The following is a 22,673-nucleotide window of genomic DNA, read 5'->3' on the forward strand; positions in this document are numbered from 1 at the left end:
CCCTAACGCCGCCCTCAGAGCCCCGCAGGGCCCCGCTGCCGCTCGCCCGCCAAACCCGCCCCGCCAGCCCCGCGCGCATGCGCGGCGAACGGGGAGCCGGGCCTGCCCGCGGCAGCGCCGCGCCGAGCTCTCCGACAAAGCGGAATTCTCCGATAAAACGGAATTCTCCGATAAAACGGAGTTCTGAGCTTTCGGCCCCTCGCCAGGAGTCTCGCAAGGCTGAGGCGCGTCCCGCTCGGAGCTCCCCGGGAAGGGCGTGAGGGGCCGCGCGGGGTTCCCGAGGAGGCGCTGGGAAGGGACGGGCAGCACAGAATGCCGCTCCTTGTCACTGCTGTCAGCGCAGCGGTGCTCCCGAGCAGCTGCGGACACATTCGGGACTGTCTGGGTGGGGTTTGTGCAGCTCCTCGGTGAACGCTGAACTTCACCGCCTGAGGCTCCTTCTGCAGTTCCATCTGCGAGCTCCTGTTCGGAGCATCACCCTCTCTTCCACAGCTCTTAACTCCATCAGTACCACAGGGAAACTTAGAGCAAGCTGATTTTCAGCACTAATGTTCACAAAACGTACAGAGAAACCCGAAGCAAGTTACCTTTTGCATGCACTAAACAGTGCTAGAAAAATCCCGGATTAAAATGTTCCCTGTGGTTCCGCTGTGGTCCATTCCTGCTCCTTGTGCCCTGCTGGATCCTACCTTGGGAACGCTGAATGAATACTCACCGTAGGAACTGGAATGGGAATTGGACATCCAAAACCCACCAGGAGCTGATGAACTCCCTGGTTTATAGCCATGGATCCAGGTTAACTCCACACAAGTGGGAAAGCCCTGCTCACCAACAAGCCTCAACAGTGGCTTTTCCATTTCCCACTGTTTTCCATTTACAACAAAACCCAGAATTCCTTTGGACTTTTGTTGCTGTATTCACACTTCACTGTCAAAAAAGTCCAAGGAGATCCCTGTAGGAACCGTCTGGAGAACCAGTAGTTTTCAATTACTCTTCCAGGCTTGCACACCATATAATTTACAGTAAATACAGATCACTCATCACATTTTGATTAATATTTTCCTTTTAATTTTAAATTCTTATTAGTCTGAGAGCTACTCTAATTCCTCTTTCCAATTTTATTACCTATCCCATGGGACCAGCACTGTTGTTGAGAAGCGTTTCTTTTCTAGCCAAAATCTCATATTGGTTACCACTGAATACAAATATACAAACCTATTTCCTGCAGAAATTTTAATTTACTGCTCAAGAAAGGCTACTATAGATGGTAAGGTATACATAAAAGAATGTGAAATAAAAAGTGAATATATTGAAAGGATCATTATCTAAATACATTCAGTGATTAGGGAAAATGTAGAATTCAGCAGTTTAGCCCAGACCCAAATCTGCTGCTAGCATGTTTATAAAAAAAACAGATGTAAATCAAGCAAGTCCAAGTAGATTCGATCTCCCAGATAAACCACAACAAGGAAATTACTGATTCAGTCAGATGTAGAAATAATAAAAATATTTAAAGCAGGCCAGGCACTAAGTAAGTAAAAGGGCATTTATAAAATCATAAGCAAAATTCAGGCATCAAAACTAATCTTTCTAGTAAACTCATTTGTGTTAATTTTGCAGATTGAACCAGCCTGTGACAAACACTTTTTATAGGAATACAAGGTGAACTGGAGGACACAGCAATGGAAATATTGAGAGATTCACCAGTACAAAGTGTCAGATGCTGAGTCTGGACTGATGATGAGTGTCTGCAGGGAACTTGTATAAACTACAAGTGGCTGAAGAGAAACAGCCCCAGATTTATCACAGAACATCTATGAATCAGAAATACAATACAGCCACTGAGGAGACAAATGTGATCACTCAAATTTAATGGATCACATTCTTTTCACACAAGAGAGGGAACTATCAACACTGAAATAAATACCTGGTGCCTTGGCCATGAGCCACTAACTGGAATATTGTTCCTGGTCACTCCTATTCAAGGATAATTAATTCAAATAAATGCAAGCAGGATGAACAGAAACAGAACTTTGGTTTTGAGAGGAGGCTAACATTTAATTTGGTCTAAGGAATGAAGGGTTTAAGTCTCTCCAAGCTTCACTAGAAAAATAAACTCAGCTAGAACAGCTCAAGTGATGACGGACACAGCATTATAAATACACTGGCACAGACACCACAGCAAAGCTGCTCTACCAACAGGTCTGAGACTGCCTTCCAACAGAGCCAGGGCCAAACCCCAAATATCCTTAACACAGGCCTCTGCTGCTAAATCTGGGCAATTCCATCTCCTCAACCCCCTGAGAGATTAACTCCTGACTCAGCCCCTCATCCCCGTTTTGGCTGAACACCCCAGTAACATTCCCTGCAGTTCTCAGCCAACATCCAGTATCAGCTCTGCTGCTCCTGGGTTTGCCCAAAACAACTTCCAACAAAAACATTGCACGTGCCCCTTTCAGGAATGTGTGCTTTTCCCTCAGGGATGAACCAAAGGCTTTAGTTTAAGTCCTGCTTTCACAGCTCCAAAGGCAGGCTGGTCATGCACACAAAGGGCTGTGTTGTGCTGGGCACAAACCCCTTGGGAAGCCAGGGATTTGTTCACCCTCACACACTGTCCCTACTCAGGCTGGCTCCCTGCCAGGTGGGAGAAAACCTCTGCTTTTGGAGAGGAACGCTGCAAGGAGAGATTCCTTCAGGAAGTCCTCCCAAGGGAGGGGCTGTGACCCCACCAACCAAATCATGGAATCGTTAAGGTGGGCAAAGACTTCAGAGATCAGCAAGTGCAACCATCAACCTGCAGCACCACCATGGTCACCACTAAACCACGTCCTCCAGGGCCACAGCCACACGTTTTTCAACACTTCCAGGGATGGTGACTCCACCACTGTCCTGCCAGGAAGGTGGAGCACCAGGAAAATCAGATATGATGATCATTCTGCAGTTTTCATCTTTGGGAATCCTTCCTAAGTTTTCCAAGTCTTGTTATTTGAAGCAGCCAAAGCCCTGGCCTGGCTGTATCAGGTGTCTCATTTAGACACACCCCACCACTGCTGCCATCACACTAAAACACATCCACAGGGAAAGACACAGGAATTTTTAATTTTTTTTTTTCCCCATAAACACATTGCACTATTCAAGGTTTTCATCTTTGAATTTAATTAAAGAAAAATGTCTCGAAGTGATGAAGCATGTCTGACTTCCAGCTTCTTTCAATGGCACAAGCCAGTGCAGTAAATTGTAGAAAGCAAGCTCAGTTAGAATTTTATTTTTCATTTAAAATAAAAAACAGAGAGAAAACTCTCCAGATGTGAGGTCCTGTTAAAAAAGTGGCTGTTCACTTGTAAACAGAATAAAAGTGTTAAGAACACAGTTTCATACAGCTTAAACAAAACCACTTTTCAGAAGCAATACACGTATGTTACAACACCGTAAGAACACCAAAAGCAGAAAACAAAAGAATGGCAGAAGAATCACATAACACTGCTTACTAAAGAGATAAATAACTGATGGCGAATATTACATTGACATTTTTATTGCTCCAATGGTAGTGTGTTGACAAGAAAATGTAGTAAACTGTCAGTGGGACAATAATAAACATCAATTTATGGTTTTGCATACGGAGTTTTGTACCTATCAAGAAAAGCACAGGAACTTTTTCTTTTGCATTTATCAAAAACACACCAGATTTAATTTTTTTTTTTTTCTGTTTTAAAGTCACCCATTTACCACTGACCTCACACTCTACCTAGACTTGGGTGTGCATGTTTGAACACTTTTGTGTTCCTCCTCTGGGAAAACACCTTTACAGGAGCAGGTGGGGAATCACTGAGGAAAAGCTTTGATGCTCTGCCAGAGTTCTGCACTCCTTCAGCACTCTCTAGATACAAAACTTTCTAGATACAAACCCAAAGATTTCCTGGATAAAATTTTGAAGCAAAATTAGTGTCAACATGTTGATGTGAAGAAATAAACACTGATTTGGTAGACAGTAGCTGCTTTTAAAAATCTGCCGCAAACTCCCACTCCTGAGAGGGACCAGTTCCCTTTTCTCCTTCTCTGCACAATGGTGTTGGAACCAGCCAAGGCACTTTCTTTACCACTTCCACTCACTCTGCTGACATTCATCTGTTACACTGCTACAAATTCTGACAGATACCCTCCATGAACACTTCACCAACTCATGCTGATCATTTATTGTCAAAAATGAGATTTTCAGTCTTGGGAGACAGAATTACCTGTGGTGTTCTTGTATTAAAGGACAGCCCAAGCAAAAAGAACCTGTGTACAGAGTTCACAGCAATACTGCCAGCTGCCTTCACCTTGCAGTGAGCTATGAATCCTGTGTCTTTCACATGCAAATATAATACTGCTGCTGGTTTTGCATTTTAATGCAAATTTACCTACTTATTAAAACATGGAGCTTACTGTAAATGACAGGTTTGGCTCTGGTTCATTACCAGTTGCTTTATGGCCACATAATTAAATGCCAATTAAAACACAAAGACGAGACCCATTCATGGTTTGGAGACTGCACAATTAATAATTAAGGACAAATCAAAATGTATAGGATTTATGTACTTAGAATGTAAACTTTACAAATTAATATTATGTGCTTAAGTGTTCAAGGCCAGTTTGGATGGAGCTCTGAGCATCCTGGGCTAGTGGAAGGAGGGGGTGCAATGACAGGAGCTTTGGGGTCCCTCCCACCCAACCCATCCTGTGGTTCCATGGGAAGTGCCTGTTCTCCCACTTGGAAAAGTACAGGGAGAAAACAAGAGACATGTGAAGAAGAAAATCAGAACCTGCTGAGATTTCTTGAGGTTTTTTGCACAACAAAGTTCTGGCAGAACAGTAAGAAACTTCCATTGTTCTGTTAATTACTCCAGAAACTAATTTGTCAGGGAAACCCAAGGAAAGAACTGGGTGTGCCAATTCAGTTTTGGTTTACTCTGCCTTTTTCTGCCATTATTTTCTCTGCTTCCAGTTAACACTCATCCCCCAAAAAAGGAAATAAATTGGAGACAACATTTTGCTTAGTTCTGCAATGGAAATCTGAGTTGCAAGGTGCAGCTAATGATAATTTCAAACAACACAGGAGGTTTTTATTCATGTCACAAATGCAATTACACATTTAGTTGTCACCAATCTACCAGTCAAACAAAGTTTCTGCGTGAAATGTGCAGATTTCAGACTCTGAACCATCAGTCTGGGCCTGGAAACAGCACAAACTTCCCTTTGAGTAACAACTTGCATAAAACTGGCCTTCTGTAAACACTGTGTACAAGGAATCTGACCTACTACAGGTATTAGGATGCAATGGTTTTACAAATACTGTATTTTAATAGCATATTGCAAACTGGAGAGATGCAAATACATTCAGAGGAAACCCCAAGTCACCCTGAAATTAAAAAGCAACTTGGGATGATGTTGCAGGGAGTCAAGATGCTGCAAAGAAATGCCTGGACACTGATAATTAAATCCACCACAACTTGCTAATGCTCAGTTATCTGCTGGGCTTTGTTATTTCTAGTTAGGAAGGGCAGGGAACTTGCAACAATTTCCATTTGCTTTCTTTTATTGAGTGCTCTTGCTTAGGTCAGCCATTAGAGGAAGTTTTTCTACAATGACTTCCCTTCCTGAGATCAGGCAAACAGGGAAGAATCCAAAATAATACTGAATTCCACAAGGCTTTCCTGGCTTTCCAGACAGTGCCTGACTGCCAAAACATATTCAGGAGCCCTTTCAACTGCTGCACTTCCTCCCCTCAGCATGTTTTAAAACTCCACTTTGACTGAGATAAAACCTATTTCCACTGGAAGGGACTTCATGTCACTTAACTGTAAAAATGCTGAAGTACAACCACACCACAACAATGACAAAGGTTCTACTTCAGCTTGGATTTGGCTCTTCCTCATTTTTCTCCTCTGTAACAAAGATCTCTGATTTGAGGTTAATTTTACCTGACTTCAAAACAAAACAGAACTTAACAACCATATATTCCTCACTTCAGAAGAGACTTTAGGGTATTTTGTTAATAGCAGCTGCCATCTATCCCACAAAGGCAGCTGCTGCAGAGGTGAAGATTTCAGCTTCGTATTTCAGGTGCTGCAAACACCACCTGAAATAGTTTTCAAAATAAAGACAGAAATGCAATGCATTTTTCATCCATTCACTAAACAAAGTGCAACTGAGCCCTACACATCTGACATATGTACAAAGTCTTTATGGCTTTCCCATAAAACCAGTGTGGGTGGGGCTGTACAATCCCAGGGGAACGAGCACATGGAACAGATGCTGGGGGACTGTTGGCAATAGAGTAAGAGCTATAATACATTCTGTAAACCTTGGCATACCACACTTTACATAATGCAAATATTTACAAATCCATAGTGGGTAAACTAATGAAACCCCCCTAAATGTAAATGATGATTTTGCAAAGTGCAGGACAAAACCAGTGCTGTTGATTTCAAGTTCTATGCAAGCAGGTTCTACTAAAATCATTACTACTGGAGTTTACCTGGACATTCCTACTGAGGGTTTCTAGGATTGCAACACTTAGGATGAAATATAGGATGACACAGCTTTAGGATGCACGTTGGAGGACAGCAAAGAGAGAAATTAATAAGGCAGCATGCTCAGAACAAGTTTAAGCAGCACTGATGTTAAGATCCCTAGTGGCAACTCTATCAGTTACTGGTAATGTTAAAAATTCAGAGTGCAACATAGAAGCCTCGTTTAACATAAAAAAATGTGCAAATTGTTCTCTTCTTAACAAAAGAAAGTAACAGCAAGGAAGATTTCTACTGAAGAACATTTTTAAGTCACAGCAAAGTAGACCATCTTCTTTCCAAAATCATCTACAAGGCACTAAGGGTAGAAAATGACAGGTAACATGAAAGACCAATGTTGTTCCTCAGTCAGGTCGAAATATGGGGTATTTTGGTAAGAACTCTATTAATATTACCTGTTGAGGAAGGGAAAAAGACAAGAACAGAAGACAGTAACCAAAAAGTTCAAAGTTTCAGCACAATTTCCATGAACATTAGCTAATTCATAAAACTAAATATATCTGAGATAGTCTGTGAGGAGGGAATGTTCCCCAGGGTAACAAAGCAGAGATTCCAGTCATTCTGAAATAGAGGGATTCTGGGTGCTTGGCTTTTTTTGGGGGTGGATCTCTTTCCCCAAAGCCTACACAACCTTCACAGCTACATGTTAAAGTGGATAGGGGAGTGGCAGAACCACAGAAATAATTGAAATTCTGCTTTCCTAGAAGGTCTGTCTTTTTTACAACCATGTGAAATTTAGAGCTGGCAAAAAAAAGCCCAGACCCACCAAAACAAACCAAAAACAAAATCACAAAAGGTCCAACCAAAAAACCACATTACTATAAAGATGCAATATTTCTGCAAAATTATGTGAATCAAAGGAATTATGGATACCACTGTTTCCATTTTAATTAAAGAACTGCAGACTGGTGCTGGTGTGGGAATCACTCAAAGTCCCAGTGGGCATCCCTCATTCCAAATTACAGACCAAACTGCACATTTGTCTGGGAGATCTTTTTGCACAGGGTCTCTAAGGATTTCCTCTAATAAATCACAGTTCTACTGAATAGCAATAAGTAACAAGCAATACTCACATATTCCATCATATTGCTAGTTTCACATTTCCTTTTACTCAGCTTCCAGTGCAAACCAAGCTAAGGAAATAATTAACAAAAAATCTGAATTACCTTGGATGGGTAATGCAACAAGCATTAGCAATACTGAATTATCAGGATCTATTATTTAGGATCAGTATAAAATATGGAATTATGACAAGACTGTAAAATCTTTCATTGCCAGTACTATTAAAGCTGAAAAAACCAAATACTCTTTTCTTACCTTATGATATAATCTGTTATTTTCCCATTCTAATAACTTCTGAATTGATCTTCTAGTCTAGAAAGGAAGGCAGAAGTGTATCAGAAATGGTTCAGCAGTCTCATCCAGAAGGATCTCACTACTGCATTTCTGGCTACGGTTAATTTATAGTAAGTTAAATTTTATAAAAGTAGAACAAAGCAAAGAAGAAATAAATGGAAATTTTATCACTTCAACTTCCCACTTTTTTCAAGAAAAGAAACACTCATATGTTTTTTGTTAACTTAGAATCACTGGAAAAATCTCTAAGATCAAGTCCAACTTAGGCCTGTGACTTTTCCAGAGTTCGTTCAGTTTGTAAGAGATCCTTTTGAGCTTGGTGTTTTTACCTCCCACAGCCAACAAAACACTCTCCCAGATTCTCCTGGCCAAATCCTGCACTCATTGCAGGTGTTCTGCTGAAAACACACATTTCCATACATTTCATTTCCAGATTTTGTTAATGGAACTGTGATTTGGATCTCAAAAAAAAAACCTCACCACCAAACCCCAGTTCACAACAAATTCTTTTCAACTCTTGGCTACCAAATGTGTCCTTCATGTTCTGCTCTTTCCAAGACTGTGGAGAGGAGATGATTTCTCAAGTTTCAGTGATTTTTGAAGGACACAAAAAGACAGCTGTGTTGATCCTGCATGGTATACATTTAATTTTAATCACTGCATGATTGTTATCACCCTCACACACCCACGGAAGTGCCATCATTTTCCCTACTTGGTGCACATTCTCTGTAGCCTTGAGAATTTTGTATAATTAATACCACACCACCACATGGGCATTTATTTAGATTTTCACTGGTATAGGGATATTAAAAATAGGTTTACAACTGCAAATATTCCTTTTGTATCTCTCAGGCATAAACCTTTGCAATAATTACGTTTTTAAAGGCAGTTAAAATGAACTAAAAGAAGTCCTGTAACTTTTTAGTGATGCAGCTTCAGTGATGAGCACTTCAAGTTAACACATTAATGTGCTTCCTCAATATTTACTGCTGTGATAAATCAATTCCCAATGTAAACCACAGAGGTAATTGAGATAATGTTTACCTGGTATTACTAAAGTGCTTTTCAAAATTATTACTTTGGACCTCATTACAGGCTCTGTTGAGGGTGAAATCTTTAGAAAATAAATTTTTACTTGTTCTTAACAGAAACAGCACAGTAAAATATGGCAAATAAACCCCAGCTCTGAAATGTTATCGTGTCTATTGCGTATAAAAATGTGATTTTTAAATTTTAAAAATATTTATTTGGGGGGTGGAGGGGGTGGGGATGGTGGGTGTGAAGAGGAAAAGGGATTTTTCAGTCTAATTCTGCTACTCTGTGAAGGTTAAGTTCTGCACTCAATTCTTAGACCTTGAGAAATCCTGGAAACTTAGGGTATCATATTTCATCCCGTCTGAACTGAGATGAGATCAGCTATTCTTAAATCTATTAAGTGAACTGGTAATTTGGCGTCATTTCAAACATCTTTTATTTTCTAAGGTGGAAACCAGCATAACCTCTTGAATGTGAGGCCAAGCCATGATTTTAAAATGGGGAAAATTATTATGAACAGTTATTTAATCCTACCAATAATTAAAAAATCCACAGAATCACATGAAACATGGACTCACTCTTTTGTTAAGACAGACCACGGGCCACAGGCTGCAGCCCAGAGTGCAGCAGCAGCACAGGCAGCCACAGAGCAGCCACTTCACATTGACAGGGAGGTTCTTCCTCAGGCAGGCGTTCACTCGGCTGATGCTGGTCTTGAATTCCTCAGGGGCCACCTGCAACAGAAGGGCTCAACTTCAGGGAGAGCCAGCACAGGTGTATTTTCTCAGATATTGCCTCTACAGGTTAAAATGAAACAGAAAATTACACAATCTTCTAAAGCACTGGTCACCCAGTGAGCATGAAAAGTCATTTTCCTGCAACAAATTCATTTCTGGTGCGTGTGCTGCACAAACCTGAATTAAAAAGCCAAACATCTTTTAGATGAGCAGCCTCATCCATATTTATTGCACCAGTAATTAATCAATGAATGTGATAACACAGTGGGCCCAGACAAAATCAGAACTGGGACACAGCTGGGCAATACATGCACTGGCTACACTGAGCAAAAACATGGAAGAATGACAGATCTCTGCTTTCCAAGGGAATGTGGGATCTTTCCAGTAAAAACAGGTATCACAGAAAGGGAGAACACTGTCCAAATTAATGTCACACCAATCTAAGTCTACACTGTGCCTGGGTGAAAGCTCTGTCCACAAATAACTTCCTGAAGTGGCCCATACTGAAGCCACAACTTCCCTTGTGGCTGCTTCCTGAAACAGGGAAGCCTAGAAAGAAATACACTGGATTGCATTTAAGGCAGAGCAATGCAGGGTTAGGAATAAAGCCTACTTACTGGAAAGTAGCTTTCTGAAATGAAGGAATAAGCATTTTGTATCTGCATTGCCACTGCAGTCACAATGGAACCCCCACTTTGTATCAGAAAGAAGCTCTTTTCTCCAATAACTGAATTTCTCACCTAATCACATACCCCAAATCCCTCACCTGCCTCCAGAATCCAAGTCACTTCCACCTGACAAGTCAAACATGGATTTGAGGCAGTGACTCCAAGAGGACACCCTTACCTCTAACACAATCCAGCATCCAAACACACAAAGCAGAGAAGATCAGGAGCAACAAGAGACTTGACCAGGCAGGTAGAACTCAGAACAATTAAAACCCCCATCTCTCCCACCTACTTGCCATGTTGATGCAAATCCCCTAGAGTGAGTCTGTACACAAAGCTTGAACTGCTCCACAACCCCCAGCCAAGCAAGCCCAACTCTGCTCATCTGACTCTGCAAACAAGGGCAGCAACACCAACAAAAGTTCATTTAATGACAAAGCTCCTTTTCAGCAGGGGCAAAGCCACGGGGCAGGAAATGGAGTGGACCTGATGCTGCTGCCTCTGCCTATTGAGCTGAATTCTTTAAAGCATTGCAGGGAAGGGAGTAAATAAATACAACATCTGTTTCCTGGCCATTCAGGTCACCAGACATTAGAGTCAGGGGCAGCTGGGCTTGCACACAAGCCAGGCCTACAGTTAATAACATGAGAGCATAATTTAAGTGTGATTATTTTATTGCAAGAATTAATAAATACAGAGAAAATAATTATTTTGCCCCCCCTCCCACATTAAGTAGATTGCTTTGTTTTACATCTACAAATGAAGTGACAAAAAAAATTGTCTGTTTTACAAGAGATACCTTAGTTTAAGGAAAAAAAACAAAAAAGAAAATGGTCAAAGAAACCCCCTGAGATCCTTTGTACTGGGACATCTGCAATGAAAAAATCCCACTGTAATGTGGCAAACTATCCTGTGCTTGCATGTTTCTGGAACAAGGTTTTATGGATTTCTTTGCCAGTGCCAGATCTTGAATTGGGATATAACAAATACCACATGCACACGAGCATAACCATTTAATCTTCTCCGTGGGAGAGTGTTTTGTAGGAAAGAACATCTGGGCTGGTGGTTTGCAGTAACTTCGGACAGCTGCTGCAGTCACTGCCTCAAAGCAAACTGAGATTCCTACATTAATTGGCATTCTCAACTCCTAAAGAAGTTTCCATGGGCCTCATCTTTATATCTCTACAAATTTTCCTTTGATAAATCTTTTAGAATTTTACATTCTATTTATGTGAAATACAAAAATAAGTACTTTTTTTTTTCTAGAACCCAATTATACTTTTGTATTGAGACTCCCTAAGAGAATGTTTCCTTTTCCTTCAGACACAAAGTTTACTGGACCTTTACAACAACACAGCCCAACCACCAAACCCAGCTGAACAAACCTGCCAAAGACAATGGAATGGCACAGCCCAGAATTCAGTTTAACAAGAATGACCCTTATCAGTAGTAACATCTAACACAAAGAGAACTCAACCAGATCCTCAGATCACAGCTGGCAGAAAAATTTGGGACCTAAAAAGAAAGCACAGGGAGATTCCCTGTAGCTGAGATAGTTTTTAGGGAGCCCCTGTTCACATCAGGTTAACACGCTCCTACATTTTAAGATGAAAGTTGAAGTACTCTCCTTCCTGCAGAGCAAATGGTTAAACCAGAAACCAACTTTGGATGCCATTAACCAATAGAAAATTCCCATTTTAGGAATTCTGGTCTGATATTTACCTTAATATAATATTATCAAAGTACCACTACCTGCTAACTCACCAAATATTTTCAGGAAAAGGTGAATCTCTTGGCTACAACATAAGATGAAATTACTTAAGATGCTTTTGACTAACCCAAACTATTAGATTGTTTCTAACTTTAGGAAATAGAATCACAAACATTTCTGTCAATAATGACACATCTTCATCTGAAACTAAAGGAACTGGAGATCAAGATAAGCCTCATGTTGTGATAAACAGAAGAAATCACAATTTTGTTGCTCAGTTTACAGCTCAGTGACAGTTAAGCTTTGTTACACAGTGATTAAGAACAAAATACCTGTAAATAACTATTCTAATCTAATAATGAGATGGAATCCAAATAAAAGTCACCAGAGAACTGTTGATTTTCTGACACAATTTTAACTCTTGCCTTCTTGCAGGTACAGCTTTTGAAAGGTATATGTGAAGGGGCTGGTGTATTCCAAACAAACAGAATTAACACCTCCTCCTGCACAAAGACAGCTCCCTAAGAAAATCTAGTTTTGAGTAATTCTGGAAATCTCTTGGAGAGTTTGTGTCTGGCTCTTGAAAAGAATGAGATAAGCACTTTGCTCCTGGCTGTGCTGTACACCTTGGGAAGGGACATTAGCTCCTTTTAGGAGGGAAAAAACAAAAAAAAAACATAAAAGGAAAGGAGGGGGTGTCATAATATTTTACAACAGGATGCAGAGGATCTCCAAACACAGGAAGGGAGCCAGTAAGGCCCAGCAGGCCTGATCTTCCTCCTTCAATCATCATGATCAGCAGCCCTATCAATCACACGGCACAACGGCACCACAATGCCCAGCCCTCACTTTATGGCTCACATTGCCCTGCACTGCACACTCCTCTCTGGGCAGGACCCCTTTTGTTTCAAGATCAGAGCAAGAAATTCCACTTTTCTCCTTAAGAATCACTGCCTCCATCATTTTCTGGTCACCTGGAGCAGTGTGTGCTATTGTGCTCCATAACACAGAGAAAATTTTGTTAAAAGCTTGTTTAAGAGAATTCATAATCCTGTAAAACTGCAGCACACAGAATTTAAATTTAACCACCATTCCAATTTAGGCCAAGGTTCAATTACATTATTAAAAGTTAAATATTGCCTCTGTATTAAGTGTAGTCAAATCTTTTCTTATAATGTTCCATTGAAAAGAAGCCTGGCTCAGGATTTACAAACCAGGTGAGTTTATGTCTCATCCTGCAAGACAAATATTAATCCAGCTGAATTAGCTAGGCCTAACATCTGACATACCTTTCCTTTATTATTTTATTGTCTATGCTTTACCCTTAAATGTACACATTCACTCTCCCAAGGAAAGCAACAAATTAAGTCTCAATTAAACACTGAAGATGTAATTACAAACACATAGCTCTAGGCTAACCTACAACAGCTATGAAGTCTCTGTAAAAACAGGGAGACTGGGAAAATGGGTGAAGGAGGAGGGGGATTGCAGATTTCAGAAAAAGAAAATCAGGTTTGCTGCCAACATTATGTGGATGGGCAAACTGAGGGCAGTAAATTACTGACACAAGAATGTGGCATAAATCCCAAAAGTTTGTGCTTCTGGGAGAAAGGTGTAGCTACAGAGTTTTCTCTAATTAGGATTTTTATCCTGCTTTAAAAACTTGCATCTTTTACATCTGTATTAATTCAAAAGAAAACCAGTATCACTGAGAACTCCATCAAGCCCATCTAAAGGTTTCATCTCTTACACTCCATTAGCAGATGGGATTTATTATTAATGGCAATTCACAGGGGACAGCAAAGCCACTAAACTTAATGTTACAAAGGCAATATGAATAAACTATGACATTGTCTTAGAGTAGCTGAGGACTAATGCAAGTTCAGAGTAAACATTGTAATCCCAATTTGTAAACATAAACAGTCACTGTTATTCATAAATTTTGATTTCATAAAAAGCAAAAAAATTACATTTTAACAACAGAGGTTCTTAAGTGACGTCTCAGTTGACTACTATACTGATTGTTGTGAATTATTTAACAGGGTATTTGAAGAAAAACTTCTTACTGGAAAAAATGACTGAATTTTCATTTTCAATAGGGATTAAGATGACTGACTGCCTCAACCAGAGGAAGAAACAGATTCTTTATTTCTTGCAACTGACAAAAGTATTAAAAACCAGAAGACCCACAACTCTGGTTTTTAATGTCTTTCATGGCAGTGTGTGCAGGCAGGAAGAAAAATGTGTTTACTATCTTGTTAGATTGGTGTTCTCCCCTGACAAAAAGGAATTAATTTCCTTGCTCAGAAAGCCCCTCAGATCCACAAAATAACACAATATATAGATTCTCACCAGAGGAGCATCGTTATATACAGCAAATCCCTGCCCATGCCACTCCTGTAGCACTGATTACACCCATGGAACAAAAAGGGTAAATGCCAACAGAAGAACTTCTTTCCTTTCTTTGCTAAATTAAGTCCAAGCACTCAAGTGAACTTTAAATTAAGCTTTTGTTCACTCTCTATTTAACATGAGGAGGATAATCAAGTGGAAAATGTGACAGCCACTGATGCTGGTATTAAAAACTGTAGACCTGGTTGCAGGTTTGTTTTTTTAATAAACCAAATATATTTTACAGAGACAGAAAGAGATGAAATTATATAATTAAATATAGTTTTAACATTTCTTGCCTGATATTTTCTACAGGCTTATTTATAATAAACTACAATTTGAGTAAAATAACATAAAATTGTTTTTTCCAAAATGCATTGTGGCTGTTCAGTGATCAGAAAGAGCTTCTCAGAAAAGAATAAGCCTCAGACAAGGTGGTGAAATGCAAAGTGTTGTCAGCAGCCCTCACACTGGAATCAGTAGGATTTGTCTTTCTGAGCTCAGTGAGATCCCAAAACAAGGGCAGAATTCCCAGGCTGATTTTCAGCACCCCAAAAACTCCAAGCAGAACCTGCTTTTCAGGGGTACTGCTGTCAGAACAGCTGGATAACCCCAACACAAGGATTTTATTCATTGTTCTCTGGTGTGAAAATGCAGGAGGAGAGAGCCCAGATGGATCTGGCAGAAGCAGGAGCAACCATCCAGCTGTGTTTAGTGAATTGTTGGTATGACTCAACCTCTGCAAGGGGCTGCAGAGGGAGTGGAGCTCTATGGGATGACATGAGACAAAGTAAAAAGAGCCAAATAAACTTTTTTCTTCCCAGATTCTGGAAAAGATACACGAGGGGGATATAAATCGAAGCAAAAACAAAGCACTAGAGAGGGAAACAGCAGGAAGAAAAAAAATTCAAGAGAAAAAGAATGAAGCAATTAAAAGATTAAAAAAATACAATTACAAAAATAATTTCAAAGCAAGAATTTAGTGGAGATTGAATTAATAGCTACAAATTACAGTTTCTTACATTTGCAGTAAGTAAAATGACAGGACTCCAGAGAAAGCAAGAGAATTGTCACCACTGATTTTCAGAACTAAACAGTATTTGTGAAAATGTACTAAAAACCTATTTAATGTGTAGATTTAACACTGTTCTGTAAAGCTTCAGATAAAACAGATTCACTTCCTGAGATTTGTCTAAACAAACTCAAGGCTTGTCAGGCATACTCAAAAGAGAGGTCTAGTACTTGTACTGATTTAATTCACCCAGGAGGGAGCACAAACTCCAGGTATTTAAAAAGCAAAGTTAAGTGAGCATTGCTTTCATGTCTGCATGGAAAAAGTCGGATCCATGGTGAGCTTTGCTGGGTTTGGAATGTCAATAATGATAACAACCACTGCAAATCCTTCCTTCTTGCTCCCAGCTACACTGAGGGATTGGGCAGTGAGCAGCTGGGTCACACAGGCCACAAGGAACAGTTTTTAGTGGGTTCATGCTCAGGTACCCAACACAAAAACCACTGGATGCACTGGCTCTTCCCATTGAAAAGAACAGTTTAATCTCACACTTACCTTCCCTGTCAGAACAGAAGGAAATTCTGTATCAAACTTGTTGCTCAAGCCAAACCTTGAAAACAAAAGAGACAAACAAAATATATTCCACCTAACTTATTTTGTTTCCCTTAATAAAAAAAAAAATGTAATAAGAGTTTTTACTTTAAAAAGAAACCACTATTCATTTCTTTTGCCCTTACATTTGCATTATTTCACGAGCTTTTGACCTAAGTTAATATAAGGTCTCGTGTACCATTCAGTCATTTCCAGACAAACACAGCTTGGTGCCTTACTTCAGTACCTGCAGAAGTGTAAAAATTCTTTTCCAAATGGATGGCAGCAAGTTTCAATCTTTGATTTCTGTAAGAAAAAAATCCTCCAGCTATGAAATCCCAGGTTCAACAATCCTTTTACTTTCTTTTACATGCAATTGTTCCACATGCAATGTTTTAAGGAACCCGTTCATCATCTTAGAAATTTATAACCATGTGGTTTTAAAAACTTCCTTTGGGCTATGTTAAGGTACCTCATGCAAAATGCGCAAGAGCCCACACAAAGTACAGTTTTACAACAACTATGAACTTAATGAAAATTAAGTTTTGGGTACCATTGTGACCACTCTTCACTGAAGTGTTCTGGGGTTTGAGCAAAAGGTTTTCATTATAACCAGGGAAAGCTCCAGGGAGCTGGATTTGGCTTGTAAACCTGTTACCACTTATTCCAAAACTCCTGAACCTTTAAAATTCAGTATTTTAAGAAAATACAGCAGCAGCTGGCCCTCAGCTACAATATGTATGTTTGATGAAAGTTAAATATATTGTACATCAAGTCATCTCTGCTAAACTATCTCCTGAGTATCTGTTAAAAAAAAATCAAAATACCTGAAAGAATCACTGCCAAAAAGGAGAACACAAATACGTTTGGTATTGAAGGAGTTCTTGAAGAAACAAACTTTGCTTTGAGTCAAACTGACACCTGCCATACTCCAAACTGGTCCTTTGTAGCAATACCAGTATTGCTGAAATATCAAAGAACTGTGGAATGGTTTGGGTAGGAAAGGTTCCAAGACCTTTCCCTGGACATCAGTGCCCATCATTATATCACACACCCACACTCCTGTGCACTGTGTAATAACCCAGATGTCCAAAACTGACAATGGAAATTGTTCAGAGGTAACAAAAAGTCAAATCAACCTTAAAGAAGAGAGAGGTAGAACAGAAGAGCTTGTGCCGTCTCTAGAAATCCAGAAACCGAAATGTTTGGCAACAACACTGGTGAAGTTCATCCAGTCCTCTGATGAATAATTTAAGTTAGAACCTCTTGTAAAGAGCAGTAGTTGTGTAAAACATTACTAAAAACCCCAAACAGTAAAACCAGTAGGATTTTAGGCAAGCACAAAGGTTACTAATATAGCACATTTCCATTCTCTTTGTAATCTGGCAAGTCAGCCTCCACATTTTGTACCTTTTCTTTTTAAGCTGAAATCTTCCAGGTTTTGTAATGCTATATATTTAGTTTTAAGGAAGCTGGGAGAGCAATGAAGTAGTCTTTTCAGTCTTAAAAAAAAGACTAAAATTATAAAGCACATTCACAAGCTTGCTTTGAGGAACACAGACTTTTCTATGCATCAGCAATGGAACAGCCTGAAACGATCACAAAGTAGGAGCAATCAGACAACACAATAAAAGAACTACTGGAAAATTCAAGAATTATTTACTCTACCCATATAACAGACCAATTCCACTTAATCATGCCAAAGGTCCATTTTGTCCACAACACTGATTTTTACAGAGGCCAGGAGCAGAAGCTTAGGAAACAGCAAAAGAAATGAAAAAAAAAAAGAGCAGACGTACCAGGCTGCTCCTCAGAACCCTCCTCTGACCTTCAAAAATTCAGAGTTCAAACACTTCCTAAGCCACAGGTAGTGTCTTTCATCCCACTGATCACATACACTCGTTAAAATTCCCACTGCATCCCAATTTCCATAAAGAACAAGATAAATTAGTGCTTTCTGATTAATAAATCTGATTAGGAATGCAAGATCACAGTATGTTTTGGGTTAAATTTCAAAGTTGGTGTCATGAAACACATTAAAACCTCCAAATTTTTATCAGCTGCCAAAACACTCCCTTCAGTTGCAGCATGTCCAGGAAACCTGAGTTACAGAGAAGCATCTCTCACACTGACACCTGCGAGTGGCTGAAGAATATAACTTTGTTTAACTATCCTTTAAATACTGTATTCAGTCAGAATCACTGATGGCCCTTAGCATAACTTTACTAAAATATCTCTAGAAGTTTTATAGACTATTCTGTGATATTTACTTATTTACTACAGGGTTTAGAAACATTAAATTCCTTTTAGATGGAGCAGAGAGGTGTCTCAACAACCAAATAAAATAAAAAGATTGAAGCAGGATGTTATACAGTTGTACAACTTTGTGAAAGTACTGAAGTGTTATTAGAATCTTTCATGCAAAGAAGTTAAAATCTTGATCAACAGGCAATTAACTTAATTAGATTTCCTACAACAGATTTAGCATGAGCAGGCCTATGAAATCTTCTAAAACTCAGTATATTTAAGAATCACTATAACATCAATTCCAGTAGCTGTCGTTTAAGTCACTTAGAACAGCAGTTGGTGATGATTTATTTCTGGGCCAGTTCTGTGACTCCTCAGTGCAAGCTGCCCAAAGTGTAACATTTAGAAATTCAGATCAGTCACCCACGTCCTTTGCACTTTTCTCACTGCATGACAAGTACCTCTAAAAGCCAGGCACTGTTTCCTAGAGGCTGCAATAGAACTAGGATGACCTCACTTGCCAGTTCTGCCCCTCTTTCTCTGTTCTCGTGGATGGCATCAGACAAATCCCATCACCTCATTTTCCCCCATCTGTAGAGTGGTGAGAAGAACTTGTCCTAGGGAGCTATAATAAGAGAAATGCATAAATCCCTCAGTTAAAGGCTGAAATGAACATCTTGAACCACCAGTTGCAAACCTCACCTGCAACAGGTACCACAAGATAACGTTTATTATTTTACAAAGCAGTAGCTCAGGTTTTCTGTCCCCAGAACTGAAACAGAAAGATTTTACATCTAGAAGAGAAATATTCATAGGTGCTTTGCCTTTTTATTTTGACTTCAGCCTCACCTCATTCTCATTTCTCCCACTCCTGTATTTATAGATAGTAATATAGATTTATAGATAGTAATCAGCCTTACTAGACTGCACAAGTTAAACCTGTTTAGTGAAGCTCTCCAACCCCATTCGAGCACAGCTCCCTTCCCCACACCTAATCCAGGTTATGTTTAACCTCTCTGCAAGAGTGGAGCTCAGATCCTACTCTGCTCTTTATGATGCATCAGCATTAGAGGGTAAAGATGACATTCCTCAAGAGCTCTGAGCTGAAATCTCCTTGAACATTTAATGTTTTCCAGTTCAGAACATTTTCCCATGAAGCCAACAGAAGTATCCAAGAATCTTTACCCATGGATGATGGTTTGGAAAATGAAGTTTTTGGTAATGAGTGGAAGGCTGAGGTCATTTGCTATTTTAAATAGGTGGAAGGTGGAACAATACCAGATAATAATCAAATGTTATCTCAACTGGCTCTTCCCTCCCTTCCCCAGCTGATGAAAATAAACTTTGCATCAGCACCTGGACTGTGGGTCCCTGGGGCACTCCTACAGAAAACAGGATAGAGTACCAAAAGTTAACTTCTAGCCAAAACCAGGAGGTTTGCAGACTTCAGCAGGAAGCTGGATACTAATGGCAAAAATATGTTTAATGGATATTTCCTTACCTCATTACCATCCATCCACATGGGCTTAATGACATAGAAAAATTATAAATTTTATAAATAAATATACAGATAAATACAACCCTATAACCAGATTACAGTTTGGTTCCTGCTCTGGTTTTGAAAGTTATTGCCTTTCCTTTGCTAGGCATGACTCAGTCTTCACTACAAATGCCTGTGTGGAGATACTTGGATACAGCAAGCAGAGTCACACTGACTATGGGAGAAACAGCAAACAAGGTGTTTATAACTCATCAAAATGGAATTGCAGGAGAACAGGCATTTACTAGGACCTAGTGCAAAAATTCAAAAGCTTTCAAACACAATGACTATGACAGAATTTTTTCAAAGAATCCTGGATAAGATGAACATAGATTTTGCCAACTGTTTTTACACGCATCCTCTCCAACTAAACTAAAACAAATACACTTTATGTGGTCACTCTTACCACACACAGGCATAGAAGGGCTAGCAAAAGTAAACTGGGAAAAGCAAGATGCTGCTAAATACCCTTAGAAAACTCTTGGAATTTATATTTAGTACTGTTGGATACTGCAGAATAGTTACTCTAACAGAGTGAGCAGCTCACTGACAAGGTCATAAGAATAAAAAGTCTCTTGCAAGAAACCAACAGTGATTGAATCTACCAACTTGGGAGTTTCATAAGAGAACTGGGCATGAAAAGCTGAAGCAGATGACCCTGGAATTTGAGAGCTATCCCTTCTCTATACACCAAAAGTATTCAAGAAGGCCAGGGTCAGATGAGAAACAGGAGACATCTGAAACAAAAATCCAAGGAAAACAATGGCTTTATAAAGATAACTGGTTTTCTTTTTTTTAATAGTGCCTGACTTGTCAGGACAGACATTTTCATTAGCAGTACTCCAGACAGGTTCAGAAAAGAAACCCAAGTTTTCCAGGATGACGTCTCTCCCTTCAGTAACTGGAGCAGGCTGCTTCTGCAGCCAACTGATTTCAAAAGCAGCAGCATCTATGTGATCAAAAAGTGACACAGTTCCAACACACAAACTCTTTGGGAAGCAAACCAGTTCCCATTTAATACAGGGTTGGGATTATGTACTTCAGTGTCCAGGGTTTATCTGCATTTTATTGGTAGCATCCAATAACTGTTTTTATCAGTATAAAATCAGGAGATTTTAAAAATACAGCATGAGCTGATAAAAGCTGCCTCCTACCATGCAGGTAGGTCCTGTTACAGGAAGAAAGCTGAGAGGGGTGGGAGAAAGGGAAAAGAAGTTGGATGGGGATTCAGCTCAGCTGGTTGCAAGGGCAGGTAGCTAGCTAAGGATTTCCACTTTACTGACAAGAGTGTTTTTTTTTGATGTAGACATCACTAGTTCTTGGAGATGCTTCTGCCCATCCCAAAATGACACTGGAGCCAAGAAAGAACTGTAAATAACATCACTAACACACAAAAAACATCACAGAAAGCAAAGCAGATGAGTGTGTAATGTTTTTTCCATTTCAGCACTTCAAATCAGGTAACTCCTAAGATGGGTACTTGGTATTCTGAGCACCTTGCTTGTGTTCCACCTCTCCTTTAGTCAGGCCAGCAGCTATTTGGGGTGAGGACACAAAAAAATTCCATCTGCACGAGCAAATGCATTGCAGTGCAGCAGAGCAACTCCCCACTGGCAGCAGCTCAATGCAACCCTGATCCAGGCTTCCATGAGAACACAGTATCAGATCCAACACCACTTCCCATGGGATGGGAGAGCCTTCCCTACCCAGTGCTTTCGCTGCAGGGAGTTAGATCACACTGCACCTATTTACAGAGAGAAATGTGAAATTCACACAATCCAAAGACAGAGCCAAAGCAACACAAGCTTAGTGGGTCTCTGCAATACATAAATTTCAATACCTCCCTCCTTGCCACGAAAATTAACGTGACAACCAACAACTTGTCAAGGATGCACTTGGTTCTATTAATTCTTCAGCTTGCTGGAGCAGGAATACTAAGAAAATCCCTATGAGTAAACATTACATATAAGGAAACACAGCTTGCTCGTCTTCTGTTCAACTGTTTAAATGAGCAGCAAACATTCTGGCTCACACTGTGTTCCAGTGATAAAAAACACTCAATCTAAACCAAACTCACAACTAAGTTTGGAGCAGATGAAGTACAGCACAGGCAGGAGCCTCCTCTGCAGTGCAGTGTGGGGGCTCCCCGGCTCAGCTATGGCACACAAGGGTCACAGCGAGTTGGTCTGAACAGGCTGTTCGTCCTCGCATCGCGTGGACTTTGCTTTTTATCTAACAAATTGTTTGGATAAAGAGGAGCAAACAGGGAGGGCTGCCAGGGCTGCGCTGCAGCCTCCGCAGCCAACAGCCAACTCCGGCTGTTCATTCACGGCTGGGGGCTTCCTCGAGCTACCGGAAAATAACCCACGTTAAAAGCACAGTTCCCCTCAAGGAGCAGGGGAGGGGGGCGCAGGGCTGCGGCTCTCGGCCCCGCGGGGCGGGAGGCTAGGGCCGACAGGGCCGGGGCACGGTGCTCCCGCTGCCCTCACCCCTCCCGGCGCTCCCGCCCGGCTACACCGCCCCGCCACACCGGCCCCTCACGCTGCCCCCGCTCCTTCCTTACACGGTGATGTGCCCGGCGCCCCGTACCGCTACGGGATCGGGCGCGTCGCGGGGCCGGGGCAGCTCCTGGCTCCGCACCACGGGCTCGGGCTCATCCTGCTCCTCCTCGTCCTCCTCCTCCAGCTCGTAGATCGTGTCGAAGTCCGCCATATTGGGCAGCAGGACGCTCATCGCCGGCCCTCCCGCCGCGCCTGCGCAGCGCGCGCCGGGGGCGGGGCCGCGCCTCGGCCCCAGCGGCGGGAGGCGGGAGGGCA

General features: G+C 40.7%; 1 protein-coding gene across 1 annotated transcript; it reads right to left on the bottom strand.

Moving 5' to 3' along the window:
• Nucleotides 1-3,080: 3,080 nt before the first annotated feature.
• On the bottom strand, nt 3,081-22,599 carry CHIC1 (cysteine rich hydrophobic domain 1). The gene is made up of 6 exons (XM_005527388.3): nt 22,421-22,599; nt 16,035-16,089; nt 9,539-9,694; nt 7,887-7,943; nt 7,643-7,702; nt 3,081-6,964 (listed from the first exon to the last, which is right to left on the bottom strand). The coding sequence occupies exons 1-6, from the start codon at nt 22,588-22,590 to the stop codon at nt 6,914-6,916; spliced, it is 549 nt and encodes a 182-aa protein (XP_005527445.1). The 5' UTR covers nt 22,591-22,599; the 3' UTR covers nt 3,081-6,913.
• Nucleotides 22,600-22,673: the final 74 nt, after the last annotated feature.

This window comes from Pseudopodoces humilis, chromosome 15, assembly GCF_049639895.1.
Source record: "Pseudopodoces humilis isolate 2021_Gansu_Grassland_sample_001 chromosome 15, ASM4963989v1, whole genome shotgun sequence".
In the NCBI taxonomy this organism is placed as follows: domain Eukaryota; kingdom Metazoa; phylum Chordata; class Aves; order Passeriformes; family Paridae; genus Pseudopodoces; species Pseudopodoces humilis.